Here is a 20759-nt window from a genome sequence, read left to right on the forward strand (position 1 = left end):
TTTGTCCCCTTCCTTGCCCGAATGGGCATGGAAGACATTGATGAGGGTCTCCATGCCAGTTTCCAGCTCAGAGCCAATTTCAGCACATACATACCCACCCCCACCTAAGGGAAGTGAAGTGTCAATCAGGTTCAGGAGCTCTGGGGTCCTCAGAGAAGGGAATCCTCAGGCCTGGCCCTCGTTTCACAGCTCAGACAGCTACAAGATGGGACCTTCCTCGACGTTCTCTTTCATTGAGAATTTGCGATGTGGGAGAAACCCTGTCCCACTTAAGTTCAGTCCAGCATTCTGGATCCCTCCATCACTCCCTAGCCAGAGGGAGTCAGGGATGGTCATGAGATGAAGCAACAGGAACAGGGCTCTCTTCAGACGTCTTCAGAAGACACATGCAGTGACTGGCTCCTGGCTGCCTGGGCAGATACTTAGGGTTGGGGTGGGCTAAGGGTGGACACAGGACCAGGCAGGCTTCCAGCTCTATTTTTACCTTCTGGCGCTGTCACAGTCAAGCTTTGCTGTGGGTAGTAAGTCTCTGATGCCCACACAGGAGAAGTCTGGTCCCTTTGGTTAGCTGATGGAGGAGTGGCAGTGATGGGAGGGGGTGGGGTGGCAAGAGTTGGTGTGGAGGGGAGGCAAAGTGCTAAGTGACCTTTGCTCTTTTGTCTCAAAGGATTAAGTCTAGGTCCTTAATCTGGATCTCCATGTTTCTCAGCCTGGGATTTACTTATTTATAACAGCCTCACATTCTACAGCCATAGCTGAGGTGGATCTAGTTCAGGCTGGCCCTCAATTTTTTTTAACGTTTTTATTTTTTTCAATGCTCTATGTGCATGTGTATCTGTAGGCCAGAAGAGGAGAGTAGAGGATATAGATGGTAATGAGCCACCATGTGGTTTCTAGGAATTGAACTAAGGACTTCTGGAAGAGCAGACAGAGCTCTTAAACACTGAGCCATCTCTCCAGGCCCTCAAATTTTAGCAGTTCTGTTACCATGTCCAAGCCACCGTTCCTGGCTCCCCTCTCTCCTCAGCATTTCATTTTGGCTCCTCTGGAGATATGCTTCCAATGACTGCTATACTAACTCCAGAACCATGTGTATAGCATAAAAATGTGTTATGCCAACATAAAATTATGCAAACAGACGAGAAGACAGGTTTTCTAAGGGAATCAGCTTCCTGAAGTCTCTAGGAAGAACCCTAACATGGCCATCTAAGCCAAAAGACATATTTTAAGTGCCATGCTTACTTGGTCGCAGGATTAATTTGATGAGCTTTTTTGCTGTTTCGTTATGGTTCTTCAAACAGCACATCTCCATGAGGGCTTCTGTCTTGGAACTCAGCTATGGACTTCAATCAGGGTTCTACTTTGGTACCCTCATCCTGCGCTTTCTGAGTGTCCTTGAACTGTAGCAGATTTTGCTGGGTCTGGTTTCTCAGATGGGACTTCCCAAGCTGACTTCCTCAAGTGTTTGTTTTATTTTATTGTTATGAATAGCAGAAGCAGCCCCTCTGACACAGACTTGGGAGGGATGGGACACTATGGTCCCTTCTAAGCAGGCTCTGTCCAGGTCCCACAGAGCTGTTTTGAGACAGCCAGTGACAGCAGGGCCGTTTTGTTCCATGTCCTCCGAATAAGCAGATGCAGAACCTCGACACTTTGGAATTGGGAGTGGCTCTCTCCTTCCCCAGAGCTTTATAAAACTTCAGCCCAGGGGCTCCAGCTCTGTTAACTGCATCCTATTTCCCTCCTCCGGTGAGTTCCTCTCCCTGATGCAGCAGAGAGCCCGGGGACCTTCTTTATCGACTCTGGGGTTCTTGCTTGTAAGCAGGTTCAGGGAGAGATTCAGGAAGGAGCTTTAGGAGAGCTGGCAGTGGTTCTTGTGGCTGGGAGGACAGAATGAGAGGGATGAATAAGCAGGCTTCCTCCTTTACTGGACCCCTGAGGGTCCTGGCTGAGGGCTTGAGGAAACTGAAGAGTCCATTTCTAGAACCTTGTCAACCACAGTCATGAGTGGGGAAGACAGGTATGTTCTTGCACTGAGCACCCTCCCACCCTGTTAGCAGAAGTAGGGTGTGGGACAGATAAGATGGTTCTGGCCCAATTGACCCTGAGCTCAGTTGGGTTTTTGCCAACCCTCGGCTTCTCTCCTAGGAACAGTAGCCAGTATGTGGGAGGACGGGGATGCAACATAAAGAGCCATTAGAGACAAGCAGTCTCCTGACCCTAAGAAAGGGAGTGGCAGAAAGAAAGGGCCATTGGAGTAGAGGCCCCACAGGGGATGTCACCACACGCAGAGAACTCTAAAAAAACCCCTTGCAGCAATGGTAGAGACCACTACAGAGATATCCCTGAGATAGACCCTCAGTCACGAGAGTCAGAGAAAAAGGATTTTTGTAAGTGAGATTCTGTTGTCTGTCCTGGACTCTTATATCTCTCCCATGTTTGCTGGAGTCAGCAGGGCAGAGTCCAACGGTTCTTGAGTTGGATGTGAGGATTAAAATTTATAAAATAAACACACAGCACACAGGAAACTTTTTAAAGGTCCAGACTGGACAGCCACAGCAAAAGGCAGACTGCTGCAGCAAGCAGTGCCAGCAGCAAGCCTCAAGTCTCTGCCTGCCTCCTCTGCCTCCAGCCTTCTGACCACTTTATTTTTTGAGGAGTTACTTTTAGCCAGTAAAACATCTCAGAACAATGGGTTAATTTGCACAAGGAGCCTGAGGAAGAGGTGTAACCCTCACAAGCTATCCCACCTGTTGTCACAAACAAAAGGAGATGGACTTGCAAGTTCTCCTATGCCATTAGTAAAGGCCTCCTAAAAGCCATGTCTCCACTGAGATTTAAATATCAAAGCAGGCCGCTGAGTCACGGCTCCCAACATATCCCCCTTTTTTATATTTTTAAATTTTGCCATAACTCAACAGTTATGGAGCAGAAGATTGTGCCTGTTTTAGGTTGTTTCTCTCGAAAGATATATATTTTTTATTCATGTCCCAATTTTTGTGTCAATATTTGTACATGAATTGTCATACACCCCAGAGAAAACTTACCCATCTCTGACTACCAACCTCTGCTATGGTCGACACTGTGATATGATCTTGTGCAGATCATCTCAGCTTTGACACACCAAAAGGCCTTCAGGCAGATATTAGTTGTCACTGATATGAGTGGTCTCCTATCCCAAGCCAAGTCCAAAGTAATACTCCAAAAGTGACTAGCAGGTGACTCCCTGTGCAAATTACCAAGTCTGAGAAACATTTAGAGGAACCATAGTAAAAGGCTGTCAAGCAAACAGAACCATTTGAAAGCTTAACATCTCCAAACAGCAAAACAAAAGGAGAATTTACATAGGCAGTTACAGGGCCTCCCAATAGTTCCTGAAGCAAGTCTGTTTTGCTCTGTTGAAAACCAGAGCCACATTAAAGTTTTACAGTTAGTTCTCTTTTGATTTTGTTGAAGTTTGTCCTTATTAACAAAACAGTCAAGTCCAGTATATTATATAAGAGGTTTTTCTGCATGACATCTTTTCCTAGAAGCAGAATGAAGCAAGAGCGGGTCAGGAGCTCAGGTCTAATGTAGCTTTCTAGTCTAGGTCAGGGCAGAGTTTACGGTCATCTGCATTGGGAATATCTTCTTTCTGGGGAACAACTGCAAACCGTAGCAGCCTCTCTGGGATCCACCTGGCTCCCTCTGCGTCCTGTGGAAAAACACAAACATGCCTTCTTCCCCATATTAATACAGGGTCAGGGCCCTGCCATAATCCAGTAATTGGATCTTTCCATTTTACTTGGGCAATATTATCTTTGGTATTAGGATGCCACATCGATCAGCCGCAGAACGGCCTTGTATATCCATATTCAAAAAATTTAAAATAAAGAGAGCGTGATTAATATTTGAGGATATGACTCCCCCCCTTTTTATTTTTTGCAATTGGTTTTTAAGAGATCTATCGGCTCCTTTTATAACATTTTGGCCCTGGAAATTACATGGAATCCCCGTTTTATGACTTATATTAATGGAAGGTATACCAATTGCAGCAAGACACTTTAAGCAATGACTTATAACATGTTTGGTGGCTTCCCCTGTTAAGGGAGTTGCTATGATAAATCCTGAAAAAGTGTCAATTGTTACATGAACATATTTTAGTTTCCCAAATTCTGGGACATGAGTTATGTCCATTTGCCACAAATGATTGGGAGTCGTCTCTAGGATTAACACCATAATGAGGTACATTAAAATGTTCAGGGTAAGAGGAACATGATCTTACAATTTGTCTAGCAGCTTTTTTGGTAATATTAAATTGTTTTTTTAAGCTCTTGCTATTTTGATGATGTAATGTATGAGAATTTTGACCCAATTCTTGTTGAGTTAATCCAACCAAACGTGTGGCTAGGTCTGCTAAATCATTTCCTAAAGTTAAAGGTCCAGGATGCCCTGAGTGAGCTCTAATATGCCATATGTAACAAACAAGGCTGCACACGGCTCTAAATACTTTGTTGAATCTCTCTAAATACATCTTGTATTTGTTTATTAGCTGTAATAGCATATGTTACAGTCTCTAGGACTTGTAAAGCTTTAGCTATATAATGGCTATCAGTATACAATTTGAAAGAGGTAGAAGCCAAATTTTTAAAGACTGCGGCAACAGCAACTTGAGCTGATGTTGGCAATGTTTGTAAAACAGAATTTTGTCCCTCTAGTATATAAACAGCTTTTCCATTTGAAGATCCATCAGTGAATACTGTTGGACCTTGAGGTAATGGCTTTTGTTTAACTATTTTAGGAAATACAAAAGCATGCTCATTGGCAAATTGAAGTAATTTATTTTTTGGATAATGATTATCAATACATCCTAAATAATGAGCAAAAGCTATCGCCCAACAATCTACATTTTGCAATAACCAATCTACTTGCTGTTTCGTAAAAGAGACTCCAATTAAGGAGGGCTCTCTACCAAAATATTTAAGAGATTCTGTGCGAGCCATTTGAACTAAACTAGCCACTGCTTCATAATATTGTGTCAGAGGTGTGGGGAGACCAGGCTCTAACTGTCCTCCCCTAAGGACCCTCCTCCAGAAAGGCTCCACCCAGTCAGAAAGGACACCCAGAGGGCTAGGGACAAGGAGTGGACAGAGGCGCCCTCTATCTCCCGGGCTGGAAGGAATGGGCTGCCCTGAGTTTCTTTCTGTTCTTGGTTGCACCCCCTTCCTGAGCTCAGCAGTGAGGAGGTGGGAAGAGAAGTCTTGAGAAGGGTGATGTGGTGAGGGCCTAGCAGTGGAAGGGAAGAATTTTGCCCTCGAGCGTCTCTGTGAGGGCTTCTGTCTCAGAACTCAGCTAGGGACTTCAATCAGGGTTCCACTATGGGGACCTCTTCCTGGGCTTTCTGAGTGTCCTTGGACTGTAGGGTGTTTTGCTGGTTCTGGTTTCTCAGATGGGGCTTCCTGAGCTGACCTCCTCAAGTGTTTGTTTTATGTATTTTTACAAATAGCAGAAGCAGCCCCTCTGACACAGACAGCTGAGTAGTCCCCATATTGGGAGGGGTGGGAAGCTAAGGTCCCTCCTGAGCAGGCTCTGTCCATGTCCCACAGCACTGTTTTGAGCCAGCTATTGATAGCAGGGGCGTTCCCATGTTTTCCGAATCAGCAGATGCCGGACCTTGATACTTTGGACTTGGGAGTGGCTCTCTCCTTCCCCAGAGCTTTATAAAACTTCAGCCCAGAGGCTCCAGCTCTGCGAACTACATCCTATTTCCCTGCTCTGGTGAGTTCTTCTCCCTGATGTAGCAGAGAGCCCAGGGACTTCTTTATGGACTCGGGGGTTCTCCCTTGTAAGCAGGTTCAGGCAGAGATTCAGGAAGTAGCTTTAGGAGAGCTGGCAGTGGTCCTTGTGGGTGGGAGGACAGAATGAGAGGGATGAGTAGGCAGGGATCCTCCCTCACTGGACCCCCGAGGTCTGTTTGAGGGCTTGAGGAATCTGAAGAGTCATTTTCTAGAACCTTGTCAACTGCATGCAGGAGTGGGGTAGACGAGTAGGTTCTTGCACTGAGCACCCTCCGATTCCGTTAGCAGAAGTAGTGTGTGGGACTGAAGATGGGTCTGGCCCGATTGATCCTGAGCTCAGTGGGGTTTTGCCAACCCTAGGCTTCTCTCCTAGGAACAGTAGCTAGTACGTGGGAGGACAGTGATGCAACATAAACAGCCATTGGAGACAAGCAGTCTCCTGACCCTAAGAAAGGGAGTGGCAGAAAGAAAGGACCATTGGAGTAGAGGCCCCACAGCGGATGTTACCACACTCAGAGAACTCTAAAAAAAAAAAAAAACCCTTGCAGCACTGGTAGAAACCACTATCGAGATATCCCCGAGGCAGACACTCAGACACAAGAGTCAGAAAGAAAGGATTTCTGTAAGTGAGATTCTGTTGTTTGTCCTGGACCCTTTCATCTCTCCCATGTTGACTCTTTCAGGAAGCCACTTCACCTGTTCTTGGATCCCTGACTCTCCTGGCCTGTTTCTTCCCGGGCAGGTCAGTCTGTGCGGACATCAGCTCCTTCTTTGGCGTACTGATGGCATCAGAGCCCCTGACTGAACTGGAGGAGGCCATTGAAACCATAAAGGAGACATACCACACTTATACAGTGGTGGGAGACCGAGGTTACCACCTGAACTTCAAAGTGTTTAAGAAACTGGTCACCCAAGAGCTGCCTCATTTTCTCAAGGTTGGTAGAGGTCACTAGGACTGAGATTTTCTATGTATGCCAGGCAATGACTGCAGGTGTAAGTGGTTCTGTGTTTCCTCAACTCAGGTAAGTGTATATGTGTGTAGAACTAGATGAGTAAAATTGCTGTTTTGCACAAATGGGAATGTGTGATTATTGGGCTGTGTGCTTCTGTCAAACCATGCTGTGGAGAACTTGAGTCTGCCTGTGCAGGGTGGATATCAGGCTGGTGGAGCTGAGAGGAGGGTGGCCAGTCCATCTGGACGCCCTTCGTGGCTGAACAGGATGGTGAGTGTCTATGGCCCAGACCTCCCCGGATGCCCCAGGAAATAAACCACCACCGGGAGATCTGTTGAAGCAGGAACTCAGTTTATTGAATAAAATGGTCCTTTTTTAGGTTTGGGTCAGGAGGCAGAATTAAGGAAGTGAGGTAAGATGAGCTAGAGGGCAAGGTTAGGTAGTGCAAGGAGAGGTGGGCCAGTGCCAAAACTCCATGTAACAGTTACCAGGCAGGGTTGATTTTAAGACAGATATGCTGAATCACTTTTGCCCGGAAGTGGCATCTCTTAAATCGGAAGCTAAAGACAGGTCTCCAAACTCGAGCCAGGCTCAGGTATATGCAACAGGCCTTATCAGCCCAACATGCCTGTGTCTTTCTCTTCTCATTTTATCAACATATCACAGGACCTAGAGGTGGATTTCTAGAGATTTATTGACAGAAAGAACTACATAGAGGCTTAACAAAAATAAAACTATAAGTCAGGCATGGTGGTGTTTGCATGTACACCTGTAATCCCAGCACTCAGGAGGCTGAGGCAGAGGGATCCAGAATTTGAAGCCAGGTTAGGGAGTCCCTTTATGAAACAAGCTCTAAACTCACAGTGTGCTCTGCCCTCAGTGTTCCCGGGCCTGTGAGGATAATGTGAAACTACCATCCATTCCCTGTGAGTATTCCCTTAGGAAGGGGCTCCTTCAACAGAGGTGAGTGGGGAGTCTAACACCGACTCTGAGCTTGTGTGCTGTCGTAGTTTGATAACAGTGTATTTGACTTCATTTATGCAGATTCACAGGTGCATCCAAGCGTGTGAACATGGCTGTGTGTGGCGGTGCACACCTTCAATCCTAGCACTCAGGAAGTAGAGCCAGGTAGATCTCTGAATTTGAGGCCAGCCTGGTCTATAGAGCCAGTTCAGGGCAGCCAGGGATACACAGAGTATCCCTGGTTTGAAAAACAACAATGAAGAGTGTGATTTTTTTTTTTCCGGCGAGACAGGGTGTCTTTGTGTAGCCTTGGGTTTGTAGACCAAGCCGGCCTCAAACTCATAAAATGAACTGTCTCCCTGAGTGTTGAGATTAAATGTGTGCACCAGCATGCCTGGCTGAATTTTTTATTTTTTATTTTTTATTTTTAGACAGGCTCTCACTATATAGTTTTGGATGACCTGGAACCTGCTATGTAGTCCAGGCTGGTCTATCCTGCCACAGCTATTCAAATTCTGGGACTGTGATACCCCACCCAACTCATAGATTTTCTTTTTCTTCTATTCTTTTTTTTCTTTCTTTCATTCACTCTTTCTTTCTTCTTTCTCTTCATTTTTCTTTCTCTTAATTTCTTCTTTCTTTCCTTTCTTCTTTGTTTTCTTTCTTTCTTTCTTCTTTCTTATCTCATGAAGCTAAGGGTGGCCTCAAACTCCTGCTTCTCCTAATTCTACTTAACAAGGGCTGAGAGTACAGGTGTGTGCCACTATTCCCAACATGACTATAGATTATCTTGTTTTCTATTTTCAGTGTATGTGAATGGGTGTTTTGTATGGTACAGTTCTGTGTGCTCCATGGGTATGCTTGGTGCCCATGGGAAGCAGTAGAGGACATCAGCTCGTGTGCAATTATAGTTACAGGTGGTTGTGAACTGTCATGTGGGTTATGGGAATTGAAGCTGAGTCCTGCTGGGTATGGTAGCACATTCATGCCTTTAAACCTGGTAGAGGCAGACAGATCTCTGAGTTCAAGCCCAGCCTGGTCTATAGAGTGAGTACCAGGACAGCCAAGACTACGTAGAGAAACCTTGCCTCAAAAAAACAAAACAAAACAAACCAAAAAATGTAGTTTAAGGTAGCCTTGAAGTCTTTGTAGTCTCCTGTTTGGAATTCCTGGGTGTTAGTCAGGATTCAGACACAAGTGTCTTGGCTTCCCCAGGACCTTCAGTCTCTTGACTGCTCTGTTTTCCTTTCCTTCCATCAACTTCATCTCCTCATGGATCTTCTTGTTTAGTTTGCCTTGTGAGACACATCATTCTAATCCTGCTTACAAACCTGCTAATTCTGTCTTTTTGTTGTTGTCAGGCCGGGGTCGCCTACCCTCAAATTTCTGTCTAGATTTACCACCTGCATCTGTTAGGTCCAGAATGGGCCTAATTTCCAGAAGTGGTGAATAAATTCAGGAGACAGATCTCATTGATGCAAAATAACAAGAGGTTTATTTTTACCATTGCACAATGGGGTTACCCCTGCTGGTCAGCAAGGAGTGGCACTGGGAGACAAAGGCTTTGGGTTTTTAAAAAACAAGGTGCAAGAATTTTTAGTGGTTGCAGTCCTGGCAATTCAGGATTGGATGAGGTATTTAACTTTTAAAATAATTGGTTGATTCTGGGCACCCTTAGGTCCGGTCAGCCCTGTCTTAAATATCTGGGGAATATCTGATCTTCAAGTCAGTTTGGAATTTCCTGCCATATGAGATATAGCTGCACTTAAATGTGGGAGAGTGATTAACGCATCCCATGTGTGTTCTGAGGAGTCGGGGCTACAGGCTTTGGATCAATGGTCAGGACCTATTCAGGAGAAGGATTGGGGCCATTTGGCCCAGTTTTCAAACGAAGTTTATGTCACAGGTGCTGGCCTGTGATTTTCTCTCCACCTAGTAGAGATCTCTGCTTGTTCTCTTCCTTATCGCTGCCCTCACAGATGGCCAGTGTCAGGAACTTTGACATTCCTCTGTTCTCTGGGGAAGCACTAAGAGGCTTTAATTAACATGGGCCTAACACTTGAACATGTAAGTTATAAGGCAATTAAAGAAACATAGGTTACATGGTTAGTCCGAGTCTTTCACATGTGCACCCCGAGAGCTGAGTCTATGTAGAGGGACATGCACAGGCTGGTTTTCTTGTTCCACTCCAAATCTATAACCGCAAACTCCAAGAAACCCTTGGCAATGTTATGGAGTTGTGTATTTCCCTGTGAAATAGGTCACTATTTTTCCTTCCTCAGATGCCTCTTTACACATCACTTTCCCAATCACTGAGAAATTGACTCACTGAGGAATTAAGACATCAAGAAGGTTTTACGTGTGTCCCCCATCCCCATATCATCTACCTACTGGGTCAGCATCTACTGTGTCTTCCTTTCTGTCCTCACAGATGATGTCATGCTTCTAAGACCAGCATCTGGGCACAGAGTCTTTTCTGAGACTGACATTCAACCAAGGAACATGTATGGATATAACCTAGATCCTCCACTCAGATGTAGCCTGTGGTAGCTCAGTAACCAATTGGTTTCCCAAAGTGAGGGGAACAGGGACTATTTCTAACAGGAACTCAATGATTGGCTCTTTGGTCTCCCCACCCCCGAAGGGAGGAGCAGTCCTGTTAGGCCACAGAGGAGGGCTTTGCAGCCAGTCCTGAAGATACCTGATAAAACAGGATCAGATGAATGGGGAGGAGGTCCCCCCTATCAGTGGACTTGGAAAGGGGCATGGTGGAGATGAGGGAGGGAGGGAGGGACTGGGAGGTAATGAGGGATCGGGACACGGCTGGGATACAGAGTTAATAAAATGTAACTGATAAAAAAAAAAAAAAAGACCAGCATCCCACCCCTCTCACCTCCTCAGAATACCTTTTCCTGCAGTGATTTCTTTTTTCCTCTACACTGTCAGGTTTTCCTTCTTCTGGATCATCTGTATTAGCTTACCCTGTGCTGGAACTCATAACAAAAACAGCCTAGGGATCCATTCCTTGGCCCTTTCTCTTTTCTACCCCCAGTTCAAAATGCTTGCATGGCTTAAGAGCAGGCATCCTGCAATAGGCTCACACACTCAAACTTAGAGTAATCTTCATGGCAGTTTTATTCTTTATGAGGAAAAAAGGCTTAGTCTGCCCATTGTAGCCTCTCATGGGGTCACTTTTTCTGGGCTCACAGAATCCTTGCTCTTCTTGTACTGTGTCCGTTTGAGCAGCTCACGCTTGCCACAACTTGTTGCAGAATGTCAGTCAGGTCTCAGAAAGTTCAAGATGTCCTTGGCAATGCCACCAGCACAGAAAGCTTCTGCTTATTTATTTTTAATATTTATTATTTTGCTTGATATGTACATGTGTTTTGCCTGCATGCATGTCTGTGCCATGCTGGTGGGGGATAGAAGAAATAGACATCAGATCCCTGGAACAAGAGTTACAGACAGTTGTGACCTGCCATGTGGGTGCTGGGGACTGAACCTGGGTCCTCTGGAGGAGCAGCCAGTGCTCTTAAACTGCTAAGTCATCCCTCCAGCTCCTGTTTGGTTTTTTGTTTGTTTGTTTCAATTTTTGAGACAGCGCTTCTCTGTTTGTCCCAGGCTGGCCTTGAACTTGAGATCTTCCTGCCTTTTCCTCCCGAGTGTTGGGAGTACAGGAGTCATGGTGCACCTTTTTACATCTTTTTCTTTTTCTTTTTTTCTCTCTCTGTCTCTGTCTTTTAAAACAGGATCTCTCTATGCAGCTCTCATCGGCCTGGACTTATGAACCATCTATTTCCCATCCCATCAGGCCTTAAAATATTTTTTTTTTACACACTTCCCTGCTGTCCATTACTGTGCGTTTTCACAGTGAAAAACAGGCTGACCTCCAACTCACAGCTATCTTCCTGCTTCACCCTCCTAAGTGCTGCGGGTATAAGAGCATCACAACCCATTTGGATTTACTTAAATTCTTATTTTTCAGAATTTTACTGGCCAGTTTCACACATTTACTTTCTCAAGAAAAGCTTGCATTTTAAAAAATCAATTAATTAATTAGATTTTTAAAAAATGTTTTAAATTTCAGTTTATTTACTTTATATCGGAAGGGTGCCCCCTCCCTTCTCTTCTTCCGGTCTCTCCCATCCCTTCTGCTTTTCCACACATAAAAGGGGAGCCCACAATTTACCAAGTTCACATATTAATTATACTTTCGTGTGTATGATATTTTAGAGATTGAAGCCAGTGCCTCATTCATGTTAGGCTGTCCAGGGCTGAATCATATCCTTAAGCTTTTTAAAAATTTTAAAACAGACTTTCATTAAATATCCCTGTAGGGCTTGAGGCGGATCCTCCTGCTTCAGTCTCTTAGGTAGTTAAGATTTCTGTTCTGCATTACCAGGCCAAGCTCATTTCTAATAGTATTGTTTGTTTGTTTGTTTGTGGAGGGTACAAGGTGCAGGCAGAGGAGAAAGATACAGAGCAGTAGCCGAGAATGGAAGCCCCGATTTAGAGACCCTTGTCTGAATGGTTAAGAGCACCAGCTGCCCTTCTAGAAGACCAGGATTTAGTTCTGTTGCTCCATGAAGGCTCATCACTGTCTATATGCCAGGTTGAGGGAATCTTCACCCTCTTTTGGCCTCCACAGGCACCAGGTACATACATGGTGCAAAATAGCCATACACATAGGATAAAATAAAATAATCAAAAGAGAAAAAGAAGCCTAGACTCCAGTACAGGTTCTAACTGTTCTGGTCATCTGTGCTTAGCACCAGTCCCTGGTCTCCTGAGGTTTAAGCTTCTCCACTGTGAGGCTGATTTGTTATGCCTTTCCTGTTGGATTGTTGGTCTATTATTCAGCCTCTATTTACTAAAGACCTACTCTGTCTTTTCGTGTCTTGGTGAACAAACTTCAGCTGGGTACTTGACACTGAAAGTATAGTGTTGGACAAGGTCCTTGGGCCACTGTCATCTAGTGGATCTTGAGGATCAAATGATATAAACCATAATGTAAAATTACAATTCCTAGAATGAAGGACCTCAGAGTGGTTGGTTGCCCTGCCACTCTTCCCTTCTGCTGGTTGAGGAAATATTCTCCAATGACTGAGCTTATGACTCTGCTAAAAAAAAAACCCTTCTAAGAATTTGCTTCATGTCACCCAGAGATCTGTTTGGCAGGATTTGCCTTGGACCAAATGTTGAGGCAAATGGGGGCTGGAGATGGCTTAGTGATTATGCACAGTGCTCTTGCAAAGGATCCAGTTTCAATTACCAGCACCTATATGGCAGCTCACAGCCACCTCTAAATCCTGTCCAGATACCGTCCTCTCTGATCTCTGGACACCAGGCATGTATGTGATGCATGTACATAGCACATGTTGGCAATATGCTCATACATATAAAATAAAATGAACACATCTAAGAAACAAAACAGCCTCCCCATAGATCCCCCAGTATTGCGATCAGGTGCCTGTGAGGTATCCTTCCATCTGACACCCGCCAACTGTGCAGCAACGATGTTTATGTTGTGATTGTTTATCTGGCAACAAATCCTTCCATCATGGAGGCAGGCTTCCAGAATCCATTGGTTTCATAGCCACGAGACACTCTGTCAAGAGCGCCCTAGAGAACCAGATAACCTGGTACTTTTGTTGTTCTCCTGACCTGCCGGCTGGTGACTAAATTGAGAAGAGGTTAGGATGCTGCAGCTGAGCAGCCCTGACCTTAGTGCCTTGTGAAGGAGGACGGTAGTTCACCCTCAGCCACAGTGTATGCTGCTGTCCCTTGGATATGGGACTTCCAGGCAGTGGGACCATAGCCTCATCCTTCAGACTAGGGGCGGGTGTCCGTGCTTCTGAGGGAAGGTCCCTGACAGTTCTTTCCTCTCTCCCTGCCTCAAGAGCCCTAGTTCTAATCGTTTCCTTTTAACCTCTTAGGATGTGGGCTCTCTAGATGAGAAGATGAAGAGCTTGGATGTGAACCAGGACTCGGAGCTGAAATTCAATGAGTACTGGAGACTGATCGGGGAATTGGCAAAGGCAACCTTGGAGGAGAAGGTCTTGGTGGTCCTGAAGGAGTAAAGCCTGCTTGTTGGGATGGGGGTCAGCAGGGTCTGCTGGGCTGGGCCAGGCAAAACTTCCCTTCGTCCAAATAAAGCTTCCTCCTTGAAACACAGATGCTTAATTTTCATACACTACCCTGATTTCTTTTCTTGAGATCCAGGGATGAGAAAGCTCTGCCTTTACCTGAGGTGAAAACATGAACATTATGGACACTTTGAAGACAAGGAATGTGGTTCATCTTCAGATATCCTGTAGCATTCTAGTACTATGTGATTTTTTTTTTTTTTTTTTGTCCTTCTGTTGTTGAGGACAGAACATGTCCTTGAGAATGTATGGCACAGCAATAGATCTTTCACTAAGTCGGTGCTCAATAAATACACGGTTGATGCGTGAAGAATCCAGAGCTTGGAGCAAGAGAGGCTGCTGGGGCTCAGCTCCATGTCTCCAGTTCCCAGTTTGCTCCTAAAACTCCTGGAATGTGTCCTTTGGCTCTTAATGATAACAAATGTGCTAAATATCTCACCTGTATAACCTAGCTAACTGTCACAGCTGTCTAGGTTCATCAATCAAATTAATTTTTACAGTGTTGAGGATTAACCTATGATCTTGTAAAAGTCAGGCAATTGGGAGGAGCCTGAACCCAAGCCCTGTTTTCACTTTCTTTTTTCTTTCTTTCTTTCTTTCTTTCTTTCTTTCTTTCTTTCTTTCTTTCTTCTTTCTCTCTCTCTTTCTTTCTTTATTACTTTCTTTCCTTTTTTATATTTATGATGTGTATATTGTTCTGCCTGAATGTATGCCTGAATGCCAGAGAGGGCACCAGGTCTCATTATAGAAGCTTGTGAGCCACCATGTGGTTGTTGAGAATTGAACTCAGGATATCTGGAAGAGGATCCAGTGCTTTTAACCTCTTAGCTATCTCTCTAATGTTTAATTATTTTTTAATTCAAAACTTTTCGCTGGTCGCAGTGGTGCATGCCTGCAATCCCAGCACTCTGGGAGGCAGAGGCATGCAGAATTCTGTGCGATCGAGGCCAGTCTGCTCTACAAAATGAGTCTAGGACAGCGAAGGTTACAGAGAAAAACCCTGTCTTGAACAACAACAACAACAACAACAAAACAAAACAAACAAACACAATGAACCAAACAAAAGCACCCTTTTTTCTTTCTCTTTTTCCTTCTTTCTTTCCTTCTTTCTTTCTTCCTTCCTTCCTTCCTTCCTTTCTTTCTTTCCTTCTTTCTTTCTTTATTTTTATATTTATGATGTATGTATTGTTCTGCCTGAATGTGTCCCAGAATGCCAGAAGAGGACACCAGGTCTCATTATAGAAGCTTGTGAGCCATCATGTGGTTGCTGGGAATTGAACTCAGGACCTCTGGAAGAGGATCCAGTGCTCTTAACCTCTGAGCCATCTCTCTAACGTTTAATTATTTTTTGATTCAAACTTTTTGCTGGTTTCAGTGGTGCATGCCTGCAATCCCAGCACTCTGGGAGGCATAGGCATGCAGAAATCTGTAAGTTCGAGGCCCACCTGGTCTACAAAGTAAGTCCAGGACATCCAAGGCTACACAGAGAAACCTTGTCTTGAAGAACAAAAAAAAAAAAAAAAAAAAATTCCGATCGCCTAGAACCCCCAGAGGAGAGCAATTTCGAGGGGGGGGGGGGGGGGCAGCCAAATACCGTAATTACAACTGGCCGCCCATACCTCTTGTTTACCCACCGCCTAACCACATTATTCCTAATATATGCGCACATGCGCTTTCTCCTCCCTCATCCCAAACGTCCTTGCTTTTAAAAACAAAAGAGGACCTTACCAAACAGGTGTCGGAGCTCAGTGAAGTTCTCCTCGCAACGCGAGTGCACCGCTCTTTCAGCAGAACTTGCCTCTCTTCAAGTCACTTTTTAGAGGACTCTTTTTACCGGACCCATTAAAAAACAATCCCCTTAAAGAATTACATTATGCAGTTAAAAACTACGGACCCAATGCCCCTTTTAGTATTTCTTTGCTTGAGGGCCTCCCCGGGGGCGGATACCTTACCCCGGTGGAATGGCTCCAAGTGACCCAAGCAGCCCTTTCACGAGAGCAATTTCTCTCTTGGAAAGCGGACTTTATAGATGCCAGTAATTTCACGGGACCATTGGCCTTCAGCCTGGCCCCTCCAACCTTCCTTAACGCGTTTACAAGGCATTGGCCAATCTAAAAATACCCTACAAAGCTCCAAAATTCTAACCTAAAAAAATCAAGAGAAAAATTCAGGCACAATTCGCCCATTTGTATTTGAGAAGTTACCTATAAACTTATGGGGGCTCATCCTGGATTTGGGGGTGCTGAGAAAAACTCTGGACACTGGCTATGGGAGGGCTCATCTGAGCTCACAAGTAGGTACCGCAATTGTCTTTGTCCTATGTCTCTTGTCTGTTACATTTGTTCTGTTACCAACAGTGACAATGTTGAGTTTCTGTCTCTTCTAAAGCTTTGCTTATGGTCTGGCTCGCGAGCATCTGTAATCCTGTGTTTCTCGTATGTATTTTTCTGTGTCTGTTTCTTTGTAGACTTGGACTGACAAAAACTCAAGAGGACAGTTAACATTAGAACTAGTTCTCGGCCAGGGAGCGCGCAATGTGCTCTCCCTCCCGAGGGAGGGGAGGAGGGAGTGCTCTCGGGTCGCTGGGGAGATGCCTGGAGCCTGCTGCCAGGGCTGGAGCTTGGACAGGTGGTGCTCAGGCACTTGAGCATCTGTGGAATAACAATACACACCCAACAGGGCACGGCTTGATGCGACCCCTGTTGAGAAGAGCACAAGAAAAAAAAAAAAAAAAAAAAGCCGGCCAAAAAGCAGGTTCAGGACCTGCGGGGGAGGTAAGCTAGAGTAAAGCTCACAAGGGAGCCAAGGGAGCAGGCAAGGCTCCAGAGCTCGCTTGGTGAAAGTCCTTACACTTGGTTAGGTGGAAAGTGGCACCTTAGCTGCTCCACAACTGCTCTGGCTGCCGGCTGCCGAGAGTAAGAAAAAACTCCTCCCCCTTGCCTTCCTGCCAGCTCAGCAGGGAAGGGAGGGGCAGGAGCTCACCATGCTCTCTTGCTCCTCTCTTCCCTCCTCCCACCTAGGGGGCTTACAACTTACAAATCAAACAGTGATTTAAAACAAAACAAAACAAAACAAAAAAAACTACACTTGCTCTAATGTTTAAAATTACAGCTGAGTCTAAAAGAAAAAGGAGTTTTACCTGTCTGTTTAAATATATGGCCATTATATAATTATTTTCAACTGATCTTAAATGGTTGGTATAATCAAAAATAATTGGGTATGTTTTGGGGTTAAATTCAAATTCTTGTTTAAAACACATATGTGTGCCTATGTGTTTGTAGGGTCCATAAATGCATATGTTTAAATAACAACAATGTAAATTGCCACATGGTGTGGCTCAGGGAAAAAAAAAACATAGTTTGCAAAATCTCTGAATCAAATTGATTTTATTTCCTTTTAGGATAAGAAAAAAGTCTTGTTCTAAGTTAATATTGGTTCTAAAGATTGGGTTGTTTGCACTGATAATTTTGGTCTTAAAATCTGGAAGAGTCCTTTTTTAGACATTGTCAACCACAGGCAGGAGTGGCTAATATGGGCAGGTTCTTGCACTGAGCATCCCCAGACCCCAGTAGCAGAAGGAGGGTGTGGGACTGAAGATGGGTCTGGCCGGATTGACCCTGATCTCAGTTGGATTTTGCCAACCCTAGGCTTCTCTCCTAGGAACAGTAGCCAGTATGTGGGAGGACGGGGATGCAACATAAACAGCCATTGGAGACAAGCAGTCTCCTGACCCTAAGAAAGGGAGTGGCAGAAAGAAAGGACCATTGGAGTAGAGGCTCCACAGGGGATGTCACCACCCTCAGAGAACTATAAAAAACAACAACAACAACAAAAAAAAAAAAAAAAACACCCTTGCAGCACTGGTAGAGACCACTACAGAGATATCCCCGAGTCAGACACTCAGACACGAGAGTCAGAAAGAAAAAATTTCTGTAAGTGAGATGCTGTTGTCTGTCCTGGACCCTATCATCTCTCCCATGTTGACTCTTTCAGGAAGCTGCTTCACCTGTTCTTGGATCCCTGACTCTCCTGGCCTGTTTCTTCCCAGGCAGGTCAGTCTGTGAGGACATCAGCTCCTTCTTTGGCGTACTGATGGCAGCAGAGCCCCTGACTGAACTGGAGGCGGCCATTGAGACCATAATCCACACATTCGGCATTTATGCAGTAGTGGGAGATTGAGCTCCCAGACTGAGCTTCAATGCATTTAAGAAGCTGGTCATCCAGCAGCTGCCTCATTTGCTCAAGGTTGGTAGAGGTCTCTAGGACTGTTTTCTATGTATGCCAGGCGATGACTGGATGTGTAGGTGTTTCTGTGTTTCCTCAACTCAGGTAAGTTTGTGTAAAAGTAGATGAGCAAAATTGCTGTTTGGCGCAAACGGGAATGTGTGATTATTGGGCTGCGTGCTTGTGTCAAACCATGCTGCTGAGAACTCCAGCCAGAACTCCCTTCTCTCCAAAAAAAACTTCCTCCTTGAAACACAGATGCTTAATTTTCATACACTACCCTGATTTCTTTTCTTGAGATCCAGGGATGAGAAAGCTCTGCCTTTACCTAAGGTGAAAACATGAACATTATGGACATTTTGAAGACAAGGAATGTGGTTCATCTTCAGATATCTATACCATGTAGTACTATGTGATTTTTTTTTTCCCTCCTCTGGAATTGAGGACAGAAAATGTCCTTGAGAATGTGTGGCACAGCAATAGATCTTTCACTAAGTCGGTGCTCAATAAATACACAGTTGATGTGTGAAGAATCCAGAGCTTGGAGGCAAGAGAGGCTGCTGGGGCTCAGCTCCATGTCTCCACTTCCCAGTTTCCTCCTAAAACTCCTCAAATGTGTCCTTTGGCTATATATGATAACAAACGTGCTAAATATCTCAGATGTATAACCCTAGCTCACTGTCACAGCTGTTAAGGTTCATCAATCCAATTAATTTTTACTGTGTTAAGGATTAAGCTATGATCTCGTAAAAGTCAGGCAATTGGGAGGAGCCACACCCCAAGCCCTGTTTTTGCTTTCTTTCTTTTTGTTTTTCTTTCTTTCTTTCTTTCTTTCTTTCTTTCTTTCTTTCCTTCCTTCCTTCCTTCCTTCCTTCCTTCCTTCCTTCCTTCCTTCCTTCTTTCTTTCTTTCTTTCTTTCTTTCTTTCCTGCTTTCTTTCTTTCTTTCTTTCTTTATTTTTTATTTTTTATATTTATGATGTATAAATTGTTCTGCCTGAATGTGTGCCTGAATGCCAGAAGAGGGCACCAGGTCTCATTATAGAAGCTTGTGAGCCACCATGTGATTGCTGGGAATTGAACTCAGGACCTCTGGAAGAGGATCCACTGCTCTTAACCTCTGAGCCATCTCTCCTATGTTTAATTATTTTTTAATTCAAAACTTTTCGCTGGTTGCAGTGGTGCATGCCTGCAATCCCAGCACTCTGGGAGGCAGAGGCATGCAGAATTCTGTGAGTTTGAGGCCAGCCTGGTCTACAAAGTGAGTCCCCGACAGCCAAGGCTACACAGAAAAACCCTGTTGGAGAACAAAAATCAAACAAAGAAAAAAAAAAAAAAAAAAACCCAACCAGCCAAACAAACAAAACAAAAAGCCAAACCAACAAACAAACATCTCTTTTTCCTACTTTCTTTCTTTCTTTCTTTCTTTCTTTCTTTCTTTCTTTCTTTCTTTCTTTTTTCCCTATTTTCTTTTTCTTTATTTCTCTTTTTTCTTCTCTTCTCTTTTTTCTTTCTGTATTTTCTTTTTCTTTCTTTTTCTTTTTTCTTCTCTTTCCTTTCTTTCTTTCTTTCTTTCTTTCTTTCTTTCTTTCTTTCTTTCTTTCTTTCTTTCTTTCTTTTCTTGAGACAGAGTCTCACTATATACACCAGGCTGGCCTCAAAACTCTAGAAAAGGTTGGCTCTGCCTCCCAAGTGCTGGGATTAAAGGCATGCATCAACAGGCTTGGTGTTATTAAAAATATATATATATATATTTTGAAACAAGTTCTCACATAGTCCAGGCTGGCTCTGAATTCCTGCTCCTCCTACCTTTCCTTCTGTAGTGCTAGGATAAAGCTATATGCTGCTGTGCTCTTCATGACTCCATTTTATGCTGCGGATAGTGTCACTGATGAATCTGCAGAGTCTGGTATTAACAGGCGGTCAGTACACTAGGGCATTTTGACTCTTCCAGGGATGAGATTGGGGAGCCTGGACAACCTAGTTCAGAGTGGAAGAGGAGGATGGGCTGAGCTGAGGGCCCAGGCAGGGACCTGGCAGAGGTGCCCACCCCCTTCCTCCACCCTCTACCTCAACCCTCTGCTTACATCCAGGAAGCCGGAGAGTTCAGTTTGTAGCAGGTCTTTCAACTTCTTCTTGCTCAGTTTACATTTGTCCCTTCCTTGCCCGAATGGGCATGGAAGACGTTGATGAGGGTCTCCATGGCAGTCTCCAGCTCAGAGCCCATTTCAGCAGCACACCTACCCACCCCCACATAAGGGAAGTGAAGTGTCAATCAGGTTCAGGAGCTCTGGGGTCCTCAGAGAAGGGAATCCTCAGGCCTGGCCCTGGTTTCCCAGCTCAGACAGCTACAAGACAGGACCCTCTTCTACGTTATCTTTCATCGAGATTTTGTGATGTGAGAGAAACCCTGTCACACCTAAATCCATCCCAGCATTCTGGATCCCTCCATCACTTCCCAGCCAGAGGGAGTCAGGAATGGTCATGAGATGAAGCAAGAGGAACTGGGCTATCTTCAGAAGTCTTCAGAAGACACATGCAGTGACTGGCTCCTGGCTGCCTGGGCAGAGACTTAGGGTTGGGGAGGGCTAAGGGTGGACAAAGGACCAGGCAGGCTTCCAGCTCTATTTTTACCCTCTGGCGCTGTCACAGTCAAGCTTTGCTGTGGGTCGTAAGTCTCTGATGCCCACACAGGAGA

The 20759-nt window shown here is 44.8% G+C and overlaps 1 protein-coding gene across 3 annotated transcripts; it reads left to right on the top strand.

Annotated features, from left to right (window-relative positions):
• The first annotated feature begins 5631 nt into the window (after nt 1-5631).
• LOC110542067 (protein S100-A13-like) lies at nt 5632-13867 on the top strand. Of its 3 annotated transcripts, XM_060367929.1 has the most exons (4): nt 5640-5757; nt 6461-6712; nt 7611-7693; nt 13630-13766. In XM_060367929.1, the coding sequence occupies exons 2-4, from the start codon at nt 6560-6562 to the stop codon at nt 13643-13645; spliced, it is 252 nt and encodes an 83-aa protein (XP_060223912.1). In that variant the 5' UTR covers nt 5640-5757; nt 6461-6559; the 3' UTR covers nt 13646-13766. The 3 variants fall into 3 exon arrangements, with proteins under 3 accessions (XP_060223911.1, XP_060223912.1, XP_060223908.1); XM_060367928.1 differs by lacking the exon at nt 7611-7693 and having other exon boundaries at nt 5632-5757; nt 6520-6712; nt 13630-13867; XM_060367925.1 differs by lacking the exon at nt 7611-7693 and having other exon boundaries at nt 13630-13867.
• Nucleotides 13868-20759: the final 6892 nt, after the last annotated feature.

Source organism: Meriones unguiculatus, chromosome 1 (assembly GCF_030254825.1).
Source record: "Meriones unguiculatus strain TT.TT164.6M chromosome 1, Bangor_MerUng_6.1, whole genome shotgun sequence".
In the NCBI taxonomy this organism is placed as follows: domain Eukaryota; kingdom Metazoa; phylum Chordata; class Mammalia; order Rodentia; family Muridae; genus Meriones; species Meriones unguiculatus.